This window comes from Vidua macroura, chromosome 14, assembly GCF_024509145.1.
Source record: "Vidua macroura isolate BioBank_ID:100142 chromosome 14, ASM2450914v1, whole genome shotgun sequence".
NCBI classification, from domain to species: domain Eukaryota; kingdom Metazoa; phylum Chordata; class Aves; order Passeriformes; family Viduidae; genus Vidua; species Vidua macroura.
In genome coordinates, this window is record NC_071584.1 from 3,525,774 (window position 1) to 3,547,865 (window position 22,092).

The 22,092-nt window shown below is 41.9% G+C and overlaps 1 protein-coding gene and 1 long non-coding RNA gene across 3 annotated transcripts in view; one reads left to right on the plus strand and one right to left on the minus strand.

Annotated features, from left to right (window-relative positions):
* Positions 1-22,092, plus strand: part of LOC128814227 (uncharacterized) — a 152,721-nt gene that overhangs the window by 24,809 nt on the left and 105,820 nt on the right. For both annotated transcript variants that reach the window (XR_008439309.1, XR_008439310.1), the window contains exons 2-3: positions 1,558-1,710; positions 11,100-11,213. This is a non-coding gene — a long non-coding RNA (uncharacterized LOC128814227). The remainder of the gene's footprint in view (positions 1-1,557; positions 1,711-11,099; positions 11,214-22,092) is intronic.
* On the minus strand, positions 718-14,334 carry LOC128814224 (homeobox protein CDX-1-like). The gene is made up of 3 exons (XM_053989847.1): positions 13,902-14,334; positions 4,158-4,303; positions 718-972 (listed from the first exon to the last, which is right to left on the minus strand). The coding sequence occupies exons 1-3, from the start codon at positions 14,332-14,334 to the stop codon at positions 718-720; spliced, it is 834 nt and encodes a 277-aa protein (XP_053845822.1).

The window sequence follows — 22,092 nt, forward strand, 5'->3', positions numbered from 1 at the left end:
CTGACATGAATTTTCTTTGTCCAAAAATGAACTTGGGCCAAGATTAGCAATTCCAGAATGCTTTCAAAACATTTATAGTAAGATGGAAGAGTGCCTGTTTATACCAGTGTATGGAGCATTGGAAATCATACCTGTCAAACCCCAAAAAATTCCAAAAAGCTCATCCCCGGCCTTTGCCCTTAACATGTAGTGAGTGCAACCACCCGGCTCCAGGCTTTCCATCAAGTGGGTCAAAACACATCAGCCAGGTTTGCATTTCTCAGGATGCATGTGTAAAGTCCACAAGTGGGAGCAGTACATGGAACCTGTGGAGATCAAAGGAGCAGGAATATTCTCTTTTCCTGGGGGCAAGGGACAGACACTCGGGCACAGCTGCCTCAGCAGTGTGGGACTGATTGCCTGGGCCAAGTTTTGTGCTTTTTTTGTGTCTGCAGTGGAACAAGTGGCTGTGGCTGCTCCTGGGCTCTCCTTTGCCGTGCCTCCCCAGCTGCTCCAGGCTGGAGGGCTCCTTGTGGCACAGGTCCCTTCCCGAGGGACTCTGCAGTTCCATGGCCCTTGGCAGCTCGTGCTGTGCTGCACACCTGGCAGGTGGCTCTTGGTTTAGTGTCCTTGAAGCTTGTGTGCCCCAGGCTGTGTCACGCTGGGGACCCCCCCTGGGTCCTGTAGTGCTCCGGTACCGCTCCGTGGGCTCGGTGCCACCGTGGCTCCCCCGCAGGCTCACTGCGAGGCCACCACCTGCTGCAGGCTCCCTCCGTGCTGCAAACCGCCCATGGGGAGAGCGGCCGGGGGCGGCGGCGCTGCGAATAGAGAACCGGGCATTTCCGAGTGAGTCTGTGCGTCAGGGACTGGCATCGGGCTCACGGAGCCAGAGTCACTCTGCAGAGAGCCCAGACTGCTGCCGTCAAAGTGAGTCATTTTCTTCTTCATTAATTTTCTCTCTTTGGCTCTGCGATTCTGGAACCAGATTTTCACCTGCAGAGGAGCAGAGGAAAATTGTTTTCAGTTGCTACCAGACTGAATGTGGTCCTTTGCGTATTTAGTCACAGAATCATAGGGAAAATCAGTGGCATGAGGACCACTGAGAAAGGCAGTGACAAACTGAGACAACAGAGCTGTTTACTTGTTTTTCATACAGGCAATCTTTCCTATCTAGTACTAAAATATTTATTAATAGTTTGATAAAAAGTGAATTTTGTTGTTAATTCAGTTATTTCTTTATGGAGTGAGCTTTGATTTATTAAATTTTTTGAAACAAAATCTAACAGAAAATCTAACACAGAGTCTTATGTGTCCTAGTGATTGCCAAAATTATGCAAAAGTGTTGTTACACTGAAAACTGTATGCCCTAGTCAGGGCAAGCCAAGATCTGCTACTAGCCTATAAACTGAGGCATAAAAGCTTTCCTGATTGGATGATGCCTGTTAATTAGTGAGTTCCAGTGTGGAAGCCAGTGGAAATTCACTTCTGAGCAGAATTTCACCAGCAATACACAACATTAATTCAAAATATTGTCTTAGCAGTGCCTGAATAGCTGAGTGCTTTCTACTTCATTTGTAGATGGAGCCAGAATCTGCTGCTGCTTCCCACACAATCCAGTGCCAGCAGTGTCCCTGCCCTGTCACAGGCACACAGCCACCTTTGGGAAAGAATGAAGGACCTGCTGAAGGAGGATCTTGATTGGGGTGGGACAAGTGAGGATGTGAGCTGAAGGTGAGTAATGGTCAGCTGAAAATACTGCAGAACTTGTTGAGGTGTGAAATGTTCTGTGGTAACTGGACTGGCTTTGGATGTGAATCCCCAGGGTTGGATTGAAAGCTGTGCACTGCAGCTGTTTATCCTTGGAAGTGGCTCTGGATCATGTCTACTCAGGGTAATAAGTCAAGCTCCTCATTCAGGTTTGTTGTGTTTTCTTGTGCAGACAGCAAAGGAAACATTTTTGTTACTGTTTTCTATAACTCAAAGAGAAAAAAATCAATATTTTGCTGAGACATATTGGTCTGTTCAGTTATTTTTTGCTAGAAACTAGAAGGGGAAAGAGAATAATGATTGGAAAGGAGGTAAAACAGTGAGAGGTGATAACACCTGTGGCTACCAGGCTGCATTTTAAAAGATCACTGGTGAAGCCCAACAAAACATCTTAAGGACTCTCTGTGACAGTCTCAGGGTGCTTCTCCTTGAGGCATTACTATTCCATTTTACAGCTGAATGATTCAAATACATGCAAAGCCCATGTAAATTTAATCCAGGTCTCTTAAGTCCTAGGCTGCCATTGGAGATGTTTGGCAGTTCTTTTTGTTGTCTTAGTTCTGGAATATTTCAGTACCAAATTATATTCTATTAAACCAGTCTCAAGCCCTCTCAGATCTCTTGCATTCTGATTGTGCAGAGATAATCCATCTCATAATTTCTCTTATACATTTGCCAAAATGTATGAAAAGATGAAACAGTCTAAAAACTAAATCAACATTCCAGAATTACCCTCTGGCTTCAATGTTCTTACCTGCCTGTGAATTGAGGTTTTTATTCTGGTTTGTTGTTAAATTAGTGAAGCAGACCTGCAGAGAGAAATTAGTAGGCAGTGCAGGGTCATGTGCCAATTATCAAATAAGTCCAAGTAAGAACAAGTCTGTAATCAGACTAAAAGCTGACAGGGCCAGCTGCATCTGTCTGACTTGTTCTTCACCTGTTGCCCTCCTTCCTTTCCATTATTTTTTCCATGCACATCTCTCTTCCCCTGAAGTCTGATTTTCTCTCTTCTTTCTCATCCTCATCATCTCCTTTATTTCTATTTCCTTTCTATGTTAACAGTACTTCACTTTGCCTTTTTTTCTTTAATTAGATATTGCATCTTTCCTTCCTTGTTTAAACAATTTTTTTTGTCCTTTTGAGATATTCCTTCCAGGGAATTTTGGATTTTGGCAGAGGCAGGAAAAAAGTTTTTCCAGAAAATCAATTGAGATTTTAGGTAGCGTGCAGAGAAACTTGGGATAGAACAGTGTGTGTTCAGTTGTGCTCATATGATGGAGTTTTTTAATTTGTACAAAAGAGTGGTTTTGGGAGTCTATCAGTATTTCTTACTTAATCTTCCATTTTAAAAAGACACTTCAGAGATGTCGTTTGTATGAACTGTAATTCATTTTGTTCTTGATATATTGATGATGAAGAAGAACAAATATTGCAAAAGCTGTTGCCAAGTTTCCCCAATATATACAAAGAAATGGATCACATATTTTTGTTTCACCTCTTCAAATACACTCACAAAAACATTTATCAGGAATTATCACTGAGCTAGGAAGTTTCAAGTAAATATCACTGGTTGTTTATAGAAGCAGGGCCATAATATTCAAATTCAGCATAATTAAATCAAATTATGAATGTTTTAACAGCCAGAAAAAAGACATACAGTGTATTTTTTATACCTAACTGAAACAATTTTAATTTTCAACAATTAAATCCAGGCATTCAGCAGCAGATTGAGGAATATTTGCACAATGGGTGTTTGCTTCTCCATCTCTGTAAGCTCAGCATGTGCTGTGTGAGCCAGGTTCAAGTTGGATGGACAGTGCTACAGTGGGTGGGCTCTGGACAATTCCTGCTCAGCAGAGCCCAAACAATAGTGAATCAGACCTAATCACGGGATTGTGTTTTGATTTATCTTCTGGGAACAGAAGTGGAATTTGGAGGGGAGGAAATGGGGCAGGAGAAAGGAGTAGCATGTATGTAGGAAATCTTTAACAAAAGGTACAAGGCAGCCAAGGAAACAAAACCCTTCAAGTGTCCTGACCATACTTGAGCTCATCACTTCCATCTCTCTTATGACCAATTTGATTATGGAATTCCCACTGAATTCCCAGCAGAGCCAGGACTTCTGCTTTAGAAAGTTCAGCTTGAAATTCTCCCTGCTACCACAGCCCAGAGAGAAATCCAGGCAGGATTTTGGTGATGTGGTTTAACTCATGTTTCTCAGAATGAGAAAAAGATGGTGTGTGCATTTCCTGGGTTATTGCACAGGCCTAGTCTGGGTTCTACTGCAAAGGGAACCCAGTGTTTGGTTACTTGAGGCATTAGTATTTCTGTATTCTTTACCCCATACAGTTATCTCCTCAGCAGCAGTCATAAATTCAAAGGAAAGCCTGGATGGGTGATCCATACTCTACCTGTCTCTCGGAAAGTCTTAGGTTTGCAGCAAGTTCAGACTTCCTCCTGATTGTAATGTATCTGTTGTAATGAAACTCCTTCTCTAATTCTAATCTCTGATGATCTGTGTAAACCACTCGGTACTTCTCTCTCGTTCTTGTTTTACCTGTTTTGAAAGAAGAACACATTGCTTCAAGCTAGAATTTTTTCACTTTCGTACCACAAAATATCTGGCTTTACATTTCAAAATATCTGGGGGGATTTTAGGCCTGATTCTCTATGCACTTACCCAGAGTAACTCCCTTGACTTGGTCTTGATTTACAACACAAGAGGTTCATACCATCAGATACTAGGTTTGCTCCTTAGTAAATAGATAATAAACTGCTTCTCATGTTCTTTATCACCCCTGTGTTATCATTTGGGAAAGGGAAGGCATTCCTGGTAAGAATAAGGAGCCAGGAAACCTGGGTTCTGTTCCCAGCTCTGCTGCAAGCTTCCTGCCTGGTGTTGCATTGCTCTTGTCTCTGTCCCTAGAGCTGACACTCTTACCTGCCTCAGAGGAAACTGTGAAGGACATTTTACTGCACAGAAAATAGTGAGCGCTTCCAAAATTCCTCACTTCTTGTTGCTAGAAAAATTCCTACAACGCTGTGATTGTTACTGCAATTTGGAGGTTGTGTTTTCCCATCAAGTCTGGCACAGTCTGCCCACAACCTGATAACAGCGCAGGGAACAGTAACATAGATTTTCAGATGACAGTTCATAAAAAAAGAGAAAAGGCAAGCAATAATACTTCACAATGGGCAGGGAGCTGCAGCATCTGCTGTTTTGGGAGCAGCATTGCTGCCTCCCTTCAGCTGTGGGTGCAGCTGAGTGGAGCAGACACGGCTCAGCAGCATCCAGGGCATTAAAAGGCAATGGCAGATGACAGGAGCCAGGGAGCACAGATGCAAGGAGCTGAAATTTTATGGATTCCATACGGGGTCATTTCTGAGGACAGAATGTGTGGCTGCTCTGAAAGAAAGCTGAGAATGGAAAAGGCTGCTGCTGGCTCCCTTCCTCTGTGGTTTATGATGTAGGGAAACAATATATTGGAGATCAGCACCTGCTTAAAGCCAAAGCCTGATGTCTTCCCACATTTTAAACAAATTGGATCATTGTTGTAAGACCAGTGTGATTGTCTTTGCTGACCACAATCTTACCCTTTTTTTGACCTCTATTTATATGAACATTCCTTCAGATGTGCATATTTGGCCAGTGAATTGTCTGGGACAGGGAATACATTTTCAGGTTTTTTTTGCTCTGTATTCCATTGTGGTGCTGGAGGTTATGAAACTGCCCTCAGTGGTCACTGCAGCAGAACCCCCTCAGGCTCAGGTTCTCCCAGGTGATGCACAGAACTCAGGTGTTTGTACCTGTACCCACGGGCTGTTGCTTCAGGTCTCGTGTGGCTTTGCACAGCAGCTCCTATTTGCTTACAGAGCTTTTTCTGACAAGGTTATAGAGATGCCTCACTCCTCAGAAAGCAGGTGCCACAAGCTCCTAAGAATTACACTCTAATAAGAGCAGTCAATTTTGAATGGGGTGAAATAGATTCTCAGGCATAGGGTTGGTAACATTTTAGTGTCTGAGTAGGTCCTGATGGCACAGAGCCCCAGAGGCACCAGCTTTCCCTGGCTGGAGAGAGGAGCTGGAGGGACCATCTCTCAGTGCTGCCAAAGGCCTACTCCTACCCAGCCCCTCCTTCCCACTCTCCTTCATAACTCCCAAAGATCAAAATTCAGGGTACAGGACAACAGCAGAATCTTGGGTTAATATTTTTCCCCCATCTGTGGAGGGAGATGTGGTGTTTCTTTGTTTTTTATGGAACATATTTAAAGTTAGCATTGCCTTCCACTTGCCATGCACACCATATAGGATCACTTTTGCCTCTTCCAGTATTTGACAGTCAGGACTTTGCTATTTCTAAGAATTTTTGGCTCACCAACCTGTTGCTCGCATTAGAAATTTCTTCAGGTTCTGCTCCTCTTTGTACTATTTGTATAGATCCCAGAGCCAGAGTTGGTGAGCGCTGGAAGTCCTGGGCAGTGCAATGGTGTAAATAAATCATTTTATAGCCTGCATGGGGATGGTTCTGGTTCAGCTTCCAAGACAGGGGTTCTCTAGGACTCTCCCCAGGCTTGTAGAACCAAGTCTTCATCAGAATTTGGTCCTTCAGCTTCCATGTTCCAACCCTGGGGGAGCATCAGTAGTGCCTTTACAATGCTCTGGGCATCATTCCAACTCTTCTTAAGGCCATCAGGAATATTTCAATAGGGAAAATAGGTGTGAGATTGCTCCTTAGGCTGTGGGTTCTGCTCAATCCTTTGTTTCAAATCTGTTACCTGTCTGTGAAGGTGCTGCCTGGCTGGGGAAGATGTGCAGGACATTCTCATTCATTGGCATTTCCAGCACTGTGAAATTGCAGTGGAAGCAGAATTAGCCCAGTGACGTTTACACTGATAATCCAGTGAAAAGTGCTGCTAATTTTACAGCATTAAGGTAAAAATTGTAGAGTCTCTAAGGAACAACAGTGATTCAGTTCAGTCCACATAAATACCAGGACATTTGTTTTCCTTCACTGGAAGTGTAAATTGTTTGTTTAACATATGGTAACCTGTGGTGTTTTAATGCCTCACTTGATATTTTTCAACTTTTGATCTCTTTAACTGGTAGTTTGGTTAAGGGTGTTTTTCCTCTTCAAATGAGAATTTGGGGTCATTCTATGGGACAAAATGTTTAACATGTTTCCTTAGTGTCCTTTGTGTTGTTAAGATGGAGTACACAAAAGAGCAACAAGGTGATCTTATCTTGACCTCTATTCTCATTCAGAAGGCAGGGACAAATATCAAATGTTCCTCTATTGCCAAAATAAGGTGGTAAACTTCAGGAAAAAACTTCCTGTTTCAGGTTTTAAGTGCTTAAACCCTTATAACCTGAATAGGAGAGAGTTGTGGTTTTTTTTGTTTTTTTTTTTTTTTTTAGCTGAAGAAGAAATTAAATGTACATGGAAAACAGAATTTTCTCCTATAAAATCCTTTATTTCTGTATGAGTAGCTCTCAGGTTCTTTTAGTGGAATTGATAATATCTGGATTCTTTTTGAAGGGAGATTGGGAGCTTTGACATCTAATTTCTTTCTTAAAGTTAAGAAAATAATTTAGAAAGTAAAAAAGCAAAAGTAAGGAAATTCTGAGAAATGCTCTGAGAAAAATTCTCTGATGTGTCACATAAACCTTGTCTTTAATAATTTGATTTTTTTTTTTCTGTGTAGAGTAATACTGTCTGTGAGACACCAGAGACAGTGGGAGCTGAGATGTGCCAGAGTCTTCCAAGAGATACTTTTAGCTCTGGCAGAGCAATATTTTAGTTTGCTAGACCTTTACTCTCCTTGATGTCAGTGAGAGTCTTCCTACTGCCTTTGTCGGATGCTGGGCTGGAATTAGTCTGCACATGGCATTTCCTTTCAAAGGCAAAGCACACTTTTATTTGCCAGAGTTAACAAACAGCAGCAACAGAGCCCATCCCTAAACAGTTTGGGACTTTAGCTTCTGAATTCCATCTGTTAGACAGAGCAGATCCACTTTACTGTGTTCTGCAGACCTACTGGTTTTCATTTCAATTGCATTTTATTTCCAGGAGAAATATTACCTGAGTAAAATTTGAGGTGGGCCTAATGGATTCACCCCATAGACAGTGGGAGGATGTTCTTCACTTCTCAGGACATAATGGCAGAATTCAATGACGCAATGATAAAAGTCCTTGTATTAATCCCATTCTTTATTGGAATCTTGCATATTTTCCTCACTTAGGTGAATGAAATAACCAACATTTGACTTTGTACCATCTTAATTAATCTATCTTTTGCTAGTGACAGGTTAAAATTTTAATCAGCAGTACTGTGTCAGTTCTATAGGGAATATGTTCTGGCATGGACAGTTACACTGTGGAATTGTGGCTGGAGAGGTTATTGGTGCTTGGGTAGAAGAGAAATGAAACAAAAGGGCTTTGAAGCAGCTACCTTTGCAGCCTCCCTGCCTTTGTGCTGGGGGAATGGATTTCCTGAGTTTCATGAGCTATATAAGAAGAGGGAGTTTTTCAAAACCCTCTTTTGCACTAGTGACTACTGAGGAGTACCTTTGGACTAGCAAGAAATCAGACATTTCAGGGTTGGAAATCTTTTTGTGGGATATAGTTTAACAAATCTGCTCCATTACACCCACTCTGGCAATTTTTGTGACTGGCCAAGTTTTGAGCTGGGGGAAGGGAACAGCTTTCCCATTGGTCATAAAATTCACAGAGTATTTCTTCTGAAGACAATAAAGCTGGGAGAAGGCCTCTTTATTTGCTGTGAAAATCATCACCCTTTCCGGCAATATAACTCCTGAAGAAAAGAGGGAGAAGGAAGAGACAGGACTGCATATCAAAGCAAAGTGAAGTGTTAAAAGGGTCTGTTGCCTCAATATGACAGATAGGCCTCAAAACCTCAGACAATGTAGGCCAGGAAAGGGAAAAAAAAAAAAAAAAACAACCACCATCAGACCTCACAACTTGTTTACAAAGCAAAATAAATTAGCATTAGAACCAGCCCTGGGCCCTCTTTCAGAGCTTCCTCTCTTAACTTTTCAGGAATACTCTGCAGGCACTGAAACCAGCATCTTTCATAAAATCAGAAGCTGCCTGAAGATGTCCTAGGATAGGATAGTGTGGGATTACTGTGGGATTGCTGACAAAGCATTGCAGGATTCCAGGGTTTAGCAGTGTTTCAGAGGAAGTTATGTCTGTCCTTGGTGATTGGATGTTACCTTAAATCATCCCAGAAATGTGAAACAGCCTCTGGCCTGAGGATATGCTGAGTTCCCACCTGCGTTTCTCTGTTACTTTAGTATTAAAAACCTGATGTTAATTTTTGAGTTTATAAAGATAAAGACTGACAGAGATTAGGCCTCAGAGTTTTGTTTAGGACTCTAACTACTTATGTACTTTGAAAGTGAAGGAAAAGTAAGGGGCAAATTCTCCCTGACTTAAGTCAGTAATTTAGTTGAATTGACTTAATTGAAATTGTGAAGCAAAAGTAATTTTAAATAAGTTTTGAAGACAAACATTGTGCTGCACATGATTTCTGTAAAGCTAAATTTAAAAAAACCACCGGCCACTGTATTAGAAAATGTGACATAGATCCAATCTTATATAATATTCCTGCCAGAAACCTTGATGTGATATGTAGGTGTCCTGGTCCTGGGCATTACTGCAAAGTTAGGTGCTAAAGGTTTGTGAAACTTGGTGTAATTCTGTGTTTGTATTTTCTGCTATGTCTTGCTCATCTGTTCTTTTATACATGCTCAGATTGTTCATGCTGAAAAACCAGAACAGAATCAGAATTGAAAGCCTTCAACAGACTTGGAATTTTCCCTTCTGTTTTCAATTTTGAATATGTTCTGCTATTCTGGAATAAAGCTCATTGGCCAAATTCTGTTCTTCCCTTTGCTAGTGTAAACTTTTCTATTAATCTTCATCTATAGAAGGAATTGGATCTGAAGCAGAGTAATTTTTATTCTCTTTAAGCAATGACTGGACAGGCAGAAGCACTCAACCTGCAGAAAATGTCAGTGGATTTCTGAGTGGCAAATCAGGGGAAATCCCATTGCCAATGACTGTACAGACTAAAACAAAATTATTAACTGAGATTTTTCCCAAGTGTTGTATGTTCTTTAGCATTCAGCATTTTACAGGAATGCCCTCTAAAGAGGCTTGTTCCTCTTCCTTCAATTTGAGGGAATATAACTCCTTCCTTCAAAGACTAAGTGTGATGCATTTACAGTGCCTTTAGTCATGATGCTCTCAGTTCTCCTGTCACCAGCAGCAGAAAACTGTCTTTTGTGTCTGCAGAGTAAATTTTTATTGAAGAAGAATGATAGGAGAGTTGTCATGTACAGGAAAAATCTTTCCTCTGAATTAGTTCACCTGTTTCAAAACGTGTCCCCACCCTGTTTTATGGTAACGTAAGTGCAGATCTTAAGGTGCACTTTCAGCTTTGTGAGCAAATTCTCCTGGGAGTTCCCTGCTCAAACTCAGTGTTTTGGGCACACTCTTACCACAGGTGTGTGTTGTTTTCTCACACAGTCATAAAGTCAAGTCTACTCCTGTGTGAGTGATGACACAGCTCCATAAAAATCCTGAAATCAACAGGACGAGATTTGTAGCTAAGGTGGTTTAATTCTACTTTCCATCAAAGAATTTGCCTGTAATTATGTCTTGTGTGTGTGTGTGGAATTACCACCTCACATTTCTATCTGTGGCTTTGTTCTGTTCTGTGTTATGATTGCTCCTTGTCCTGGCTGTGCTCACCCTCTCCAAGGAGAGGCTGAGGAGACAGCAGCAGTGTAAGGGTTGGAGTAGAGTCTTTTCTTTCAGTATTTGTGGCTGAAAATCCCGAGTACTCAGTGCTTCCCCTTCAAGTGTTCTAAGTCAAAACACATTGGCTTTTTCCTGTATCCTCAACATGCTGAGGAGTGCAGAGACAGGGCACTGGATTCTACATAGTCTGTGTTGAGGATCCAATCCCTGCAATGCCAAGGCAGGGACAGACACTCAGCCATCCTTCAGCCAGAGAAAGAAGGATGCATGGAAGTCTCAGCAGGACTTTTCTGCAGGAAATGTGTTCTGGTAGTATTAAATCAGGATGACAATCTCACATTAAGTAATGAGATCTTCCGGAGGTTTCAGGTAACCTCACAAATTTCACTTTACGTCAGTTGAATACATGGTTCTACATTGATGTTGTTTTTAAAGTTATAGATTAAAACTTGAAATAATTTGTTCCTTTGTTTCAGGTTAGTTGTGTAGATAACAGTATCAAAAGACCTGGAGGGCACGAGGCAGTGGTAGAAATTGCAATAAAGTGTTTTGTTTGTCATCTGTCAGGACATGAGGCTGCAAAGCACCAGTAAGAGAAGATGACTATGAAATCTCTGGAGATGGGAATGCCATGGATTCAGGGCCTTGTTTCTGTAGCTGCTCCAAGTCAGACTACTCAAAGTGAGTGAACCTTTGGCAAGAATTTCTCCCAGTCTTAAAGTCTTAAAGATTACAGAACGTTTCTTGCACACTTCTGAGAATATCTTGCAAAAATTACTTGCTTTAATAATGATTGTTTTCACAGTGAAATATTATTGGTAGTATTGATAATTAGTGCTTTGCAGAATGTAATGAATAAATAGCAAAATTAATTTGTCTAAATGATTACTGTTGTGATCACCTCAGGTAAGTCTGAGCCTCATTTTTTTTCATCATTAAGAGCGGTGGTCTGTATCTATTCACAGGGAATAAGGAAAGCTAATCAATAATAAGTGTGAATTCTTCATTCTTGCAACACCAGACCTTTACTGAAATTCCCAAAAGTTTTGTAAAGAGACAGAAGGATAATGCTCAGTGAACAGAGACAGCTTTAAGGATGTAAAAAGAATGGGATTCCATCTAAGAAAATTATGAGGGGTTTGATCATGATCCAGCAAACAACATTTGCAGTGAGCCTGGTCACACACCTGAAATCACTGCAACACTTGCATGTACAGAACCAAACTCACTCAGGTGCTTTCCTAGAGCTGACACTGCTGCAAGGCAAAATAATGTAAAGTTATTTCATTCTTTGGGAAACCATGAAGGACAACAGTGCCCTTGATTTTAAACAGAAAAAGACAGAGATTAAGGAGTGAAGGGAGAGAAAGGAACCAACTCCAGTGAAGCAGATCTGCTGGCGCTGAGCCTGCCTGGCCTATCAGAAAAACTAATATATATAAGAGGGAAAGAAACAGCTGAAGAATTCCTTCTCTGGACTTTTTCTCTAAAGCAGCACTCAGTAGTTTTTTAAATGTAGCCTTCCACTGGCCCACAGGCATTTGGGAGGGTCTATTTCCTATGGCCTGCTGATTTCTCCAGTTCTGGACACAGATATGCTCAATATCTTGTTAGACCACTCCAGAAAGGAGACACTCCCAGCTCTCCTGGGAATGCACTGCCTTTGCAGGCTTGAAATTTGGAAAGTTAGAAATCTCTAAGTTCTTCTTGAGCAGCAGTTAGAATGTGATATTTTATATTATTTGGATATATATATATATATCTACATGAGTGTGTGCTGTATCAATCTATCCCAGTGTCCCACTATCAAAGGGACAGCACACAACAAATCAGGTCTTGCTCCCTTGGTGTGATTGGAATCCACAGGAGCACAAAGCAGGTTAGGGAGGGATGAGGAGCAGTGTTTTTTTTTGAGCAAGGGTTTTGCCACCTATAAATCCCACAATTAGTGAGCAATTTTGTTGCCCTTGTAAGGACTCCTCAAAAGTAAACTGCAAGATTTTTCAAAACAGGCCCTCTTTTGTTTTTTTCTTGGATAATATTCAGTGAAGAACAAATATTATTTTAAAAATACGAACTTTTTAATCACCCCAAATTCTTATTCACACAGAGCAACAGCCTGTTCTGATTGTTCTGTTGAATTCTGTGGACTCTCTAAGAACTAAAGTTGTGTTCAGCAGGAGTGAGGAGGACTCTGCCCATACAAAATAGGTGCATTATTTTAATACCAATAACTTCTCTACGCAGTTGCTTTCAATTCTCTAATTTCTGTTTTAAGTAATTGCTTTTCCACCAGAGATTGATTCAGACTTTTATTTACAGGCAGGTGTGGAGGGAAGGAGGGGAAGGGAAGGAACCTTCCTGGGATGCAGCACTGAAATACTGGGAGCATCTCTTTAGGGAAGGAATTGAGCATCCCTAATTTCTACTGATCTCAGTGCATGTCAAAGCTGCTCAGCATCTCAGAGGATCAGAAACTTTCATACAGCAGATTATTACTCTGTTCTTTTCAGGCAGTTTTCCCTCTTTTTCTTCTCCCCGTTCTTGTTTAATACTTTTTTTCATATACACAGTGCAGATTTTTGTTTTCGGGATGCTCACTGTTTATATTTTTCTCTTGTTCCTCCTCCCAATCAAACAGAACCTTTCTTTCAAGCTTCATGGCTTATTTTTGCTGCTTAAATACAATTGAATAATTGTTTTGTACTCCTTGACTGTCATGCAGCAGAGCCTAATCTGTGGCTATATTACCAGGTTGTGTTACCATGGATCTTTGTATTCCTGCATATTCTGAGAGCTGCTACTACAAAGTGAGGCAAGCCTTTCCTTATCATCCCTGTTTTTGAAGCATTGACTCATTGTTTGATCTTGCAGATCTCATTTCAGTGTTCTGAGATTTGGAGGGGTTGTTTCTGGTAGAAAGCCTTACTGGCAGCCCCCTGCAGTGCATATTTTACTTGAACTTTTCCTAGGCACTCCAAAACTTGAGGAAAGTAAGCAAAGAATAGGTGATGGTGAATACAATACTTCCTGTTTCATCCCAATCTAGAGAACTCCTATTAAAAGCAACTATTGGATATCACAAACTTTAAAAACATATGTGAAGTGAGAAATGGAAGGACATTGTTTTCATTTCCCACAGGATTAAACGTCAAGCAAGAAACACAAGAAATAATCAACTAACCAAACCCAGCATCCAGTAATTGAACCAATATTTAAGTCCTAGCAAGAGAATCCTTCAGAGCAATCGGGATCCTTCTTTATTAATCTGAATCCTTCCCTCTGAACAGGAAACCTGGCAAAACCCCCACAATGACACAACAACAAGTAAAAATCTCTTCTCAGCATAAAACCTCTGTGCCCTCCTACCTGTGGAAGTGGATTGCACCGTTTTCCTCATCCACTCATAAGAGCTGTGCCTTTGGCTGTTGGGAGAGATTTGCTGGGCATTAATTGTATCTACAGGAGGTAACCCCGCAGCAGCAGCAGGGTGCAGGGCGCTGTAATCAGCAGAGCTGTAGGAGCCCTGGCCAGGGGACGAGCCATTGATGTGGGCAGCGGGCACGGCACTGGAAGGGCCTGGGCCGTAGGCGCTCCAGTCCTCGCGCTGGGGGCCGTAGTGGGAGCCCCAGGCTGGCGCCGGCTGCCCGTGGGTGTCCAGGGCTGGCACAGGGTGGTATCCCATGTAGTCGGAGTAGGCTGGAGCAGACACGAAGTTTTGCACGGGCAGGTTGTTGCTGGTGCACCTTGCGGATCCCGGATACATGCTGGTGTCTTTATCCAACAGATAGCTCACGTACATGATGCTCACAGCCTGCCTTTGTCTTGCTGGGACATCCTGCTCCTCGCAGGGTTTGTTTGATCTCCCTTCCCCTCCTCTTTCTTTCTCTCTTTTCTAGCCCAGCCTGGCTCTATAAATGACTCCTGCTAGCCCTGATGTCCCTTTACTACTCATGATTAACAATGGTTTTACCAGGTGCTGGTGGTAACAGTTTACTAAGGTCCTGCCTGATGTCACAGATAACTGCCTGCCCCAAAATTACATTTGCATTCAAATGAAGGGCTGCCCATGCAGGCAACCCCACCTTGCTGCTAGTTCCAGTGCTTCCTTTCTCACAGATCTTTATGTATTGCCAGCCCCGTTCTTTACTTTGAGAATGTGGTTTGAAATCTCGTGGTCTTCCAGCAGAGCTGAGTACGTAGTTAACCATAACTGTTCAGACAGTAGAAGTTGTATTTTCCTTGAGCAGTGCATGTCAGGATCTCACTTCAGGCACTCGGTTAGAGTTAGTCAAAGCCTGGTGTCTGCTGGTCCAGTAGTAGTTCTTCTTCAATGTGCTCTATTTTTTTAAGCTAAAACCAAAGGAGCAGTTCAGTGCTTAACAGCAGCTCTTACAGAGCTCCTCACATGAGCACTCTTCTTGACTTCAGCTCTTCATCTGTGTGGGAGAGCACTTAGAAACCACAGTAATCCCGGTGATTTTACCATTACAAAGGATATACAAGAAGTCTCATAGTCATTTTGAGCATTTGTTCATACGAATAGTCTTGTTGATGTTAGCTAGCTATTCATGAGCTGGCTGCTTGCCACGGTGATTGAAGTTCCTCTATTCTAACCTCCAACGTTCACAGAAAGGGAATCTGTTATTGAGTGAATGCAGAATTTGTCACTTTCCCTGTGCTTATGTCTTGGTTGTGATATTGAAATGAGTGATAATTTTCCCTGAAGTTTTTTTTTGTTGTTGTTCTCATTGCTGTGCTTCTTCACAATAAGTAAAACCTTTTCTTGGAAATATGGGAACAAATTATAGCTTTTTAACTCAGGAAAGCAGTTTCCTAACTTTCAGGAGCAATCTTATGTTTGTGAGTAACAAGTCCCTGTGAGATCATCTGTAACCAGGAGCAAGGAGAGAAAGTGTGGATTTCTTTTTTTAAACCAGATGGATACCTTAGCATTGTCTCTTAATGGGAGTTCACCCTGTTTTCATTCCTGTTCCTTTAATGATGTGATACTTAATTGCACCTTTATTAATGATTCGACTTGTTAAAAGGAGTTTTTCATTAAACAGGTGCAAAGTATAATGAGTTTTTTCTTTGTTCAGAGGTGTATTTTTTCTCTGAGTCTTTTGCACTTTAAACACCATTTAAACTTCCAGGTTCTCGGGAGGAAGGAATCACTTTGCACACCTGACAACACCATTGTTTCCTGTAGTGAGAGAATGGTGTCCTTAGGCTGCACTCACAGTTTGCCTTAGGCCTGGAGTTGTGGAAAAAGCTTTTTTGACTGATAATCTCAGAAGCACAGCTACCTGTTCAGAGTATTTCAGATTTTCCTGCTGTGCACTTGGGTAAAATTTGTCCTCTTTTGCTTGTTTGCTTGTTTTTGGGGCTGGTGTTTTGCCAGTGTAATTGCTGAAAGGTATTTTAAAAATCATTAGGTGGCGGGAAGTTGCCAGAAGCTGTTTCTGCTGCTTGCATATGTGAGCTTACTTGCTTGCAATTTGCACATCTGTGACAGCTGGCCACTCAAAATTACCCAGCAGAGCTGCTGGGAAGGACTTCTCAAATCCAGGGAAGTCAGTGATCAGTGGGTCACGGATCTGAACTGCTTCATTCTGCTGAGCAGCAAAATAAATCACAGTTGTCCAGTTTAGAATTAGGTGTCTCCAAACAGCCTGTCTGCAGTTGAAGTGTGATTTTAATGTAGTGGGATCTTCCTATTTTTTAACTGGAGTGTTTTTCTCTCTTCTCAAATTTAGAGCACTGTGGTTGCTCAGTAGCTCTTGAGTGTTGAAATAGTTACAAAGAAAGAAATTTTACATCTTTTTGTTGTAATTTAATTCCATTTCCTTTCTTCCTCTTCAAAACTGTTGAAGCCACATCCTTGTGGGCATTTCAGAGCCTCTCCTGAGTGCAGGTGTAGCAATAAATCAGCCAGAGGAAGAAGCAGCATTTGCTCCTTTACTGGAGCCCTGCAGCTGTCTGCAAAATGTTCTAATTATGTTCATTCAAGGAAACTTTTCCTGCAGGCTTTCTGTACCTGATAGACCCCAGCACAGAGCTCTGCAGAAGGGCTGAGTTGGATCTGCCCTTGTTCAGTGTTCGGGAATGTTGGATACACCAGGCTCCAGTCGTGGATTCATTCTCTCCCACTGCAGCATTGTTCCATGAGGAACATTATGGTCTGTATTTCACAATGGTTCAATTTGTCTCATGGAGCTACTGAAAGCAGTACAATGGTGATTAGTCCTGTGTATTAGAAAAATCACATAAAATACCTTTTGAAGCTTTCAGTAATACTGGATATACTGATATGGAAGGAGATTTTTCCTTTTCCATACTGCCTAAAGAAAGGGCTTTACAATCTGGGATGGTTGAACTGACAATGCTTTTGCTCCTCTGGCCTCATGCTGTGCCCACAAAGCTGGAAACTGTTTCCTTTGGATTCCTAAGTACCCTAAGTTGGTCTGGCTCCAGCAAGCTGTACTTCAGCTTTGGTTAGTCCAAGCTTTTATAATTTATATAATTTCCATCATACCTATTAGTTAAACCAGTCATTCGACTGTAATTGCTGGAGCTATGTGAATAATCACATGTTAATATAGTTATTTTAAAACTAAATATTCTCAACAGTTCTCAAATGCAAAGTGAATGGAAATGAGAAATTGCCCTGAGCTCTCAAGAGGGAAAACAACTTTATTGAGATGATCCTAAAACACCTTCACCCTTGGGCCTCTCTAAGATGCATTTTTCTAGTTCTAAATTTGAATAGTTTCCATCCTCTGAAGCTGGGAGTTGGTGTCCACCAGAGATCCTGGATGGGAAAACATCTCTGAAGGAGGCTTTATCAGGTGATGATGATGTGGGCAGAGACCAAGCATCAACACTGGGATCCTCCAGTCCACTTTGATTATTTCTCTTCTGCTACATGAATGAGTCTCCAGAGGTTCTGGAGTGTTCCAAAGCCATGGATCTGCTAAGGCCCCATCCTTGTGTTTTCAAGCAGATCTGTCTCATATTTTAACCACATCCCTGTCCTGGGATGCAGACCTTCTTCTACACATCCCATCTTCTTATCTAGGGACCGACAGAGCTCTGTTTTATTTTTCTGAGCTTTTATTTTTCTTTTTGGTCTCCAAAGAGTAGCAGCACCCATTATTGGAGGCGTGTTCCCGTTCCAAGCCTGATCTCTGACTCCAGTGAAGCAATGGGGACAGCTGCTGGTCAGCTGCCTGCATGGCAAGGAGACCTTTCCGGGCTTGCAGGGCCCATGACCTTATTCAGATTTCAAAGTTCTCAGCCTGCTCAGTTCTGTTTGGAACAGGACTCGTGTCTGTCACATGTCCAGCTGCAGGAAGCAGCAAAGCTCCTGAAGAATCCTGGCTTGGAATTCTGGATATGTTGCAGGGATTTTTGCTCTGCTGTTTGATTAATGGTAACATCTCTCCTTTGAAAACTGAAGTGGACTATTACGGAATATGCCAGTTTTTTAAAAATTAATTTTTACAAGGAGTTTTCTGGGCTACAAAGGTCTGAAAGGTGCTGCAATACAGAGTGGGATTGCTGAGCAGTGACAGAGCTGGGGTGTGAACAGGCAGGGCTGGGACACTCCTGCCATCCAACATGGCACTGAGCCACAGGGCTGGAATGTCACATCCACTGCACACCAGGGACTGGTCTCAGGAGGTGATGGCAGTGAGGAGCCAAGAGCAGGACTGTGAGATTTTAATCTTGTATTGTCTAAAGAGTAGCTGTGCTTCAAATGTATCATCTTTGTTAATCAGTGTATATGCTCTTAAAATATTGCCCCCAACTTCCAGCTAACATGCTGACATAAGTGTAGCCTTTAAGAAGGCTACAGTAAACAGCTGTCTCACCAGAACTCTGAGAATACTCCTAGTTCTGAAAAAAAAGAATCTCCTTTCCTCACTGTCTTTCTCTGTGCTTTGAATTTTAACACCTTGCAATGCACTGGATCTCCTTGGGCTGTGTGAGTCACGGCCCTGCTGCAATGGGATTGGAAGTGGTGACATTGTGGCAGCCTTAACCCGATAATTCACTGCTCCATAACCTTCCCAGAAGTGCAAACAGATCATAACCTCTGTCCAGTGCCTGCTGCCTCACCTGCCCCTCTGCTGCCCACAGGAACAGGAGAGAAACCCATCCACAAAGAGCTCCCTTTGGTCACTTCACACCTGGTGCACAACACAAGGTTCCAGCCCCAGGCTGGGAGGAATTCCTGCTCAGCTCAGCGAGCAGCTGAGTTCAGCAAAATGGGATCCAGCATTCCCATCCGTGGCGTTTTGTATTTGTGTGCGTGTGGTTAACACTTCTCTGCTGCTGGAAACCCTTCCTTGAAATTTAGAAGGAAAATGTGTTATATTTTAATATTAGGGCTGCTAAATCCTGTCTGGGGAAATTCTTTACCTTAGGTGATACTTTTGAAAGCTCTGTGAACACATGGCTCTAGGAGCACATTCTGGATTTGAGCACTTGGCTGCTGAGCACAGACTGTATGTGGATTATCTTAATCGAATTCTTAATTAACATGAAGAATTTTTTTTTGTTTCTTTTCGGAAATGTGTTTCCACACCCCCCTCCCCCCCTTTAGTATGGACAATATCCCTGGAAACGAGAATATCTCAGCATAGGTGAGGGATCCACAAGTACATTTCCTACAGCAGTGTAGTCGGTCCTGAATGAAAGTCACCGCAATGGCCTCTCCGAAGTGACAATTCCCACTAGGTGGCACTTTGAATCCATGGCACGGGCAGAATCCCGGCTGATGGAGTACCTGTGAGCTGCCACTCGGATTTGTACTCAGTGATTGACCAAGCTAAAAAAGGATCAATGTAGTGCTGCCTGCAGCAAGTTTCACAGCTCCGTTTAATACCAACATTGATTAAATCCCCACCCCCAACTCCGTGTGAAAGAGCATTAGCAAAGAAATTATCCCCTCTCCAAATCCCTCCATGCAGCTTTCTCCTCTGCCCCACCAATTTCCCACCTCCAAAAAACTCCCCCCAAACCCTCCAAAACCCCCAAAAAGACTAAACCCCCAAACCCAAAAGAAACACACAAAAAACCCTCAAAAACCCCCAAAAAAACCAAACCCCCAGCCAACCAACTAATCGTTTATATCCCTGGAAATTAACCTTCATGCTGTTGTATAAAAACCCAAATTTTATGGTTTTATTTGAAGTGTCCAGATAAGTGTCAACTCCCCAAGCTCTGTTCTCATTGATATTCAAGGCTCTCCTCAGAGTGGTGCAGGAATTTGGAGTTTGCATGAATAAAACAGGCCATAAACAAGGACAGAAGTGACTGCTGGAGTAACAGGCAAAGAAATAAATTACATGGAGAAAAATGAGAGTTGCAAAGGGAGAAGTGCGTTGGGAGTATTTGGTTCTGTATTGTCTGACACGGGCTTGGGGCATCACACAGCACCTCATAACCAATTCCCTGCTCACTGCTACTGCTCATGCTTCTCAGCCCAAACTTTTGAGTGTGCAGCTGTTTGAGAGCAGAAATGCTAAAGATACAGGACAGCAGCTGAGGAAACCTAGGGCCAGGTTTTAGCACAGTTCAAGTTCTGTTTTGCTGTTGCCACATTATTTAATCTTTAATTTATGGCAATGAATCTTAAACTGTTCAGGTGTACAACGGCAAAAAAATCCTGTTTTTCACCATGGTTTAGGAACAGAGGAGCTCAAGTCAATGAGAGAACTGGACTGAGTCTCTTCCAACATCCTGTTAAGGACACAAGTTCATGCTCAGCAGCTCAAATATGGGTTTGTGAGCAGTAAGCTTGCATATGGCTCTCTGAGTGGTTTCTGGGGTTCAAAAATTACTCAGAAAGCTCAAAAAGAGCCTTTCAGCTATTTCTGTTGGCTGTGCCCTTTTGAGGGAAGCTACTCTAAGTAGTAGGCTTGCAATTGCCATTGTTAAAAATTCATGATGAACCAGATGAGATTATAAAAAATAAATCGAGTACTTTTGGTTCACTTGTACTGGTTAGCTGAATGTATTTCTGCAAATCCTGGTATAAAAACTCACGAGTTGGAAATATTCAAGTTTGGTGTTAAAAGCAAAACTTCCAACATCACCCTAGGAGAAGCTCTGAAGTCTCTTTGTGGGAGGTTTGTGGCTTTATAGCTTTAAGTGCACAGCACCTGCAATGCTGCAGCAAGAGAGGGACTTAAAATAGCAATGTGTGGGCATTTAATCTGTTTACTTGGGAAGTGACAATACCTGTGAGTGCCCCTTCCATGATCTGTCCCTCAGAACCTGAGTGAAGGTATGCAAAGCAAATAGATCCAGGAGCAAACATTTTTCAGAAGGGGAAAGGCAGAGATGCTCCTCTGCTTGCTCTTCTTGCCAAGGTGCTGAGTGGGAGGGGCAGTGTTTTTAGCCCAGAACAAAGGGCATATGCAATTTACTGCTGCAAAATATTATTCTGAACAAAGAGCTCAGGAGGAGCTGGATAAAGATGTGATAATTGCATGAGTCACAGGCAATACAATGTTTAAAGAATCTCAATCCTTGGGCTTCAAGCTAAGTTGTCGGTGTAGTTTTCCAGGACTGTGCAGAGTGTGATTTGCTGAAGTTTTCTCTGAAGTATCTGAGTTTGAATTCTGATTATTTGGAAGACAGTATGCTTGAATAAACACATCATTGCATTCGTTTTGCATAACAATCTTTGTTTCCACTTTTACAGCTGTATAATGGTATTTCATACTTTTTACAGTGCCTGATATTCAAGGAGATCAAAGTATTTAGCAGATATTTTCTATCTTTGTACTTCTAGCAGTGGGATAAATATTTCTGCTCAAATCTAATCTGTTACACTGGGACTTCTATGGCTGCTCAACTGAGCATGAGATAGTCTGGGGGTAGATGATTATCTGCATAGATACTTCTAGGAAGTAATTAGAACTCACTTGGCATAATTATATGGAGTTTGGACATTCTGAGAATAAAGAGTCATGGTTAAAAACGTTTATTTGAACGTTTGTTGAGTGTAGGATCCTACATCTAATTAAATATATTATTAGAAGCTCCAGTTCATAGAATTCTCTAATAATGTTGGTTGTTTCAATGGCAGTAATTCTCTGTGTGGATCTTTGCTGGGTGCTATCCCTTCCCAATGTCCTGTCATGTCCCCTTTCCTTGCAGTTCCTGAATGGCACTGTGGGTGTACATGGAAAAAGAACCATTTATGTAATTCTAATTATTTCTGTACTATTTATTTCTCTAGGATTGTGCTGATTGTAACTCCCAAGTGTTTTTTCCTGCCATATTTCCTTTCCTTGACTAGAACTATTTCTTTATTTCTCTTAAGGCACCGGAAGGAATCCTTGAGGTCCCAGGCTCAGTATGTTCTTTTTTTTTTCTCAAAGCCTTCCAACAGGATATCCCATTTTCAAAATAAATGCAGCATTTTGTTTTTGGAAAACAGGAAGGGCAGGCCATGAAATAGATGGCAATAAAGATTGTTGCTGAGGTCCAAACTTGGAACTCAGATTTTAGCAGAAGGTGTACAGATCATGAACAGGAATCT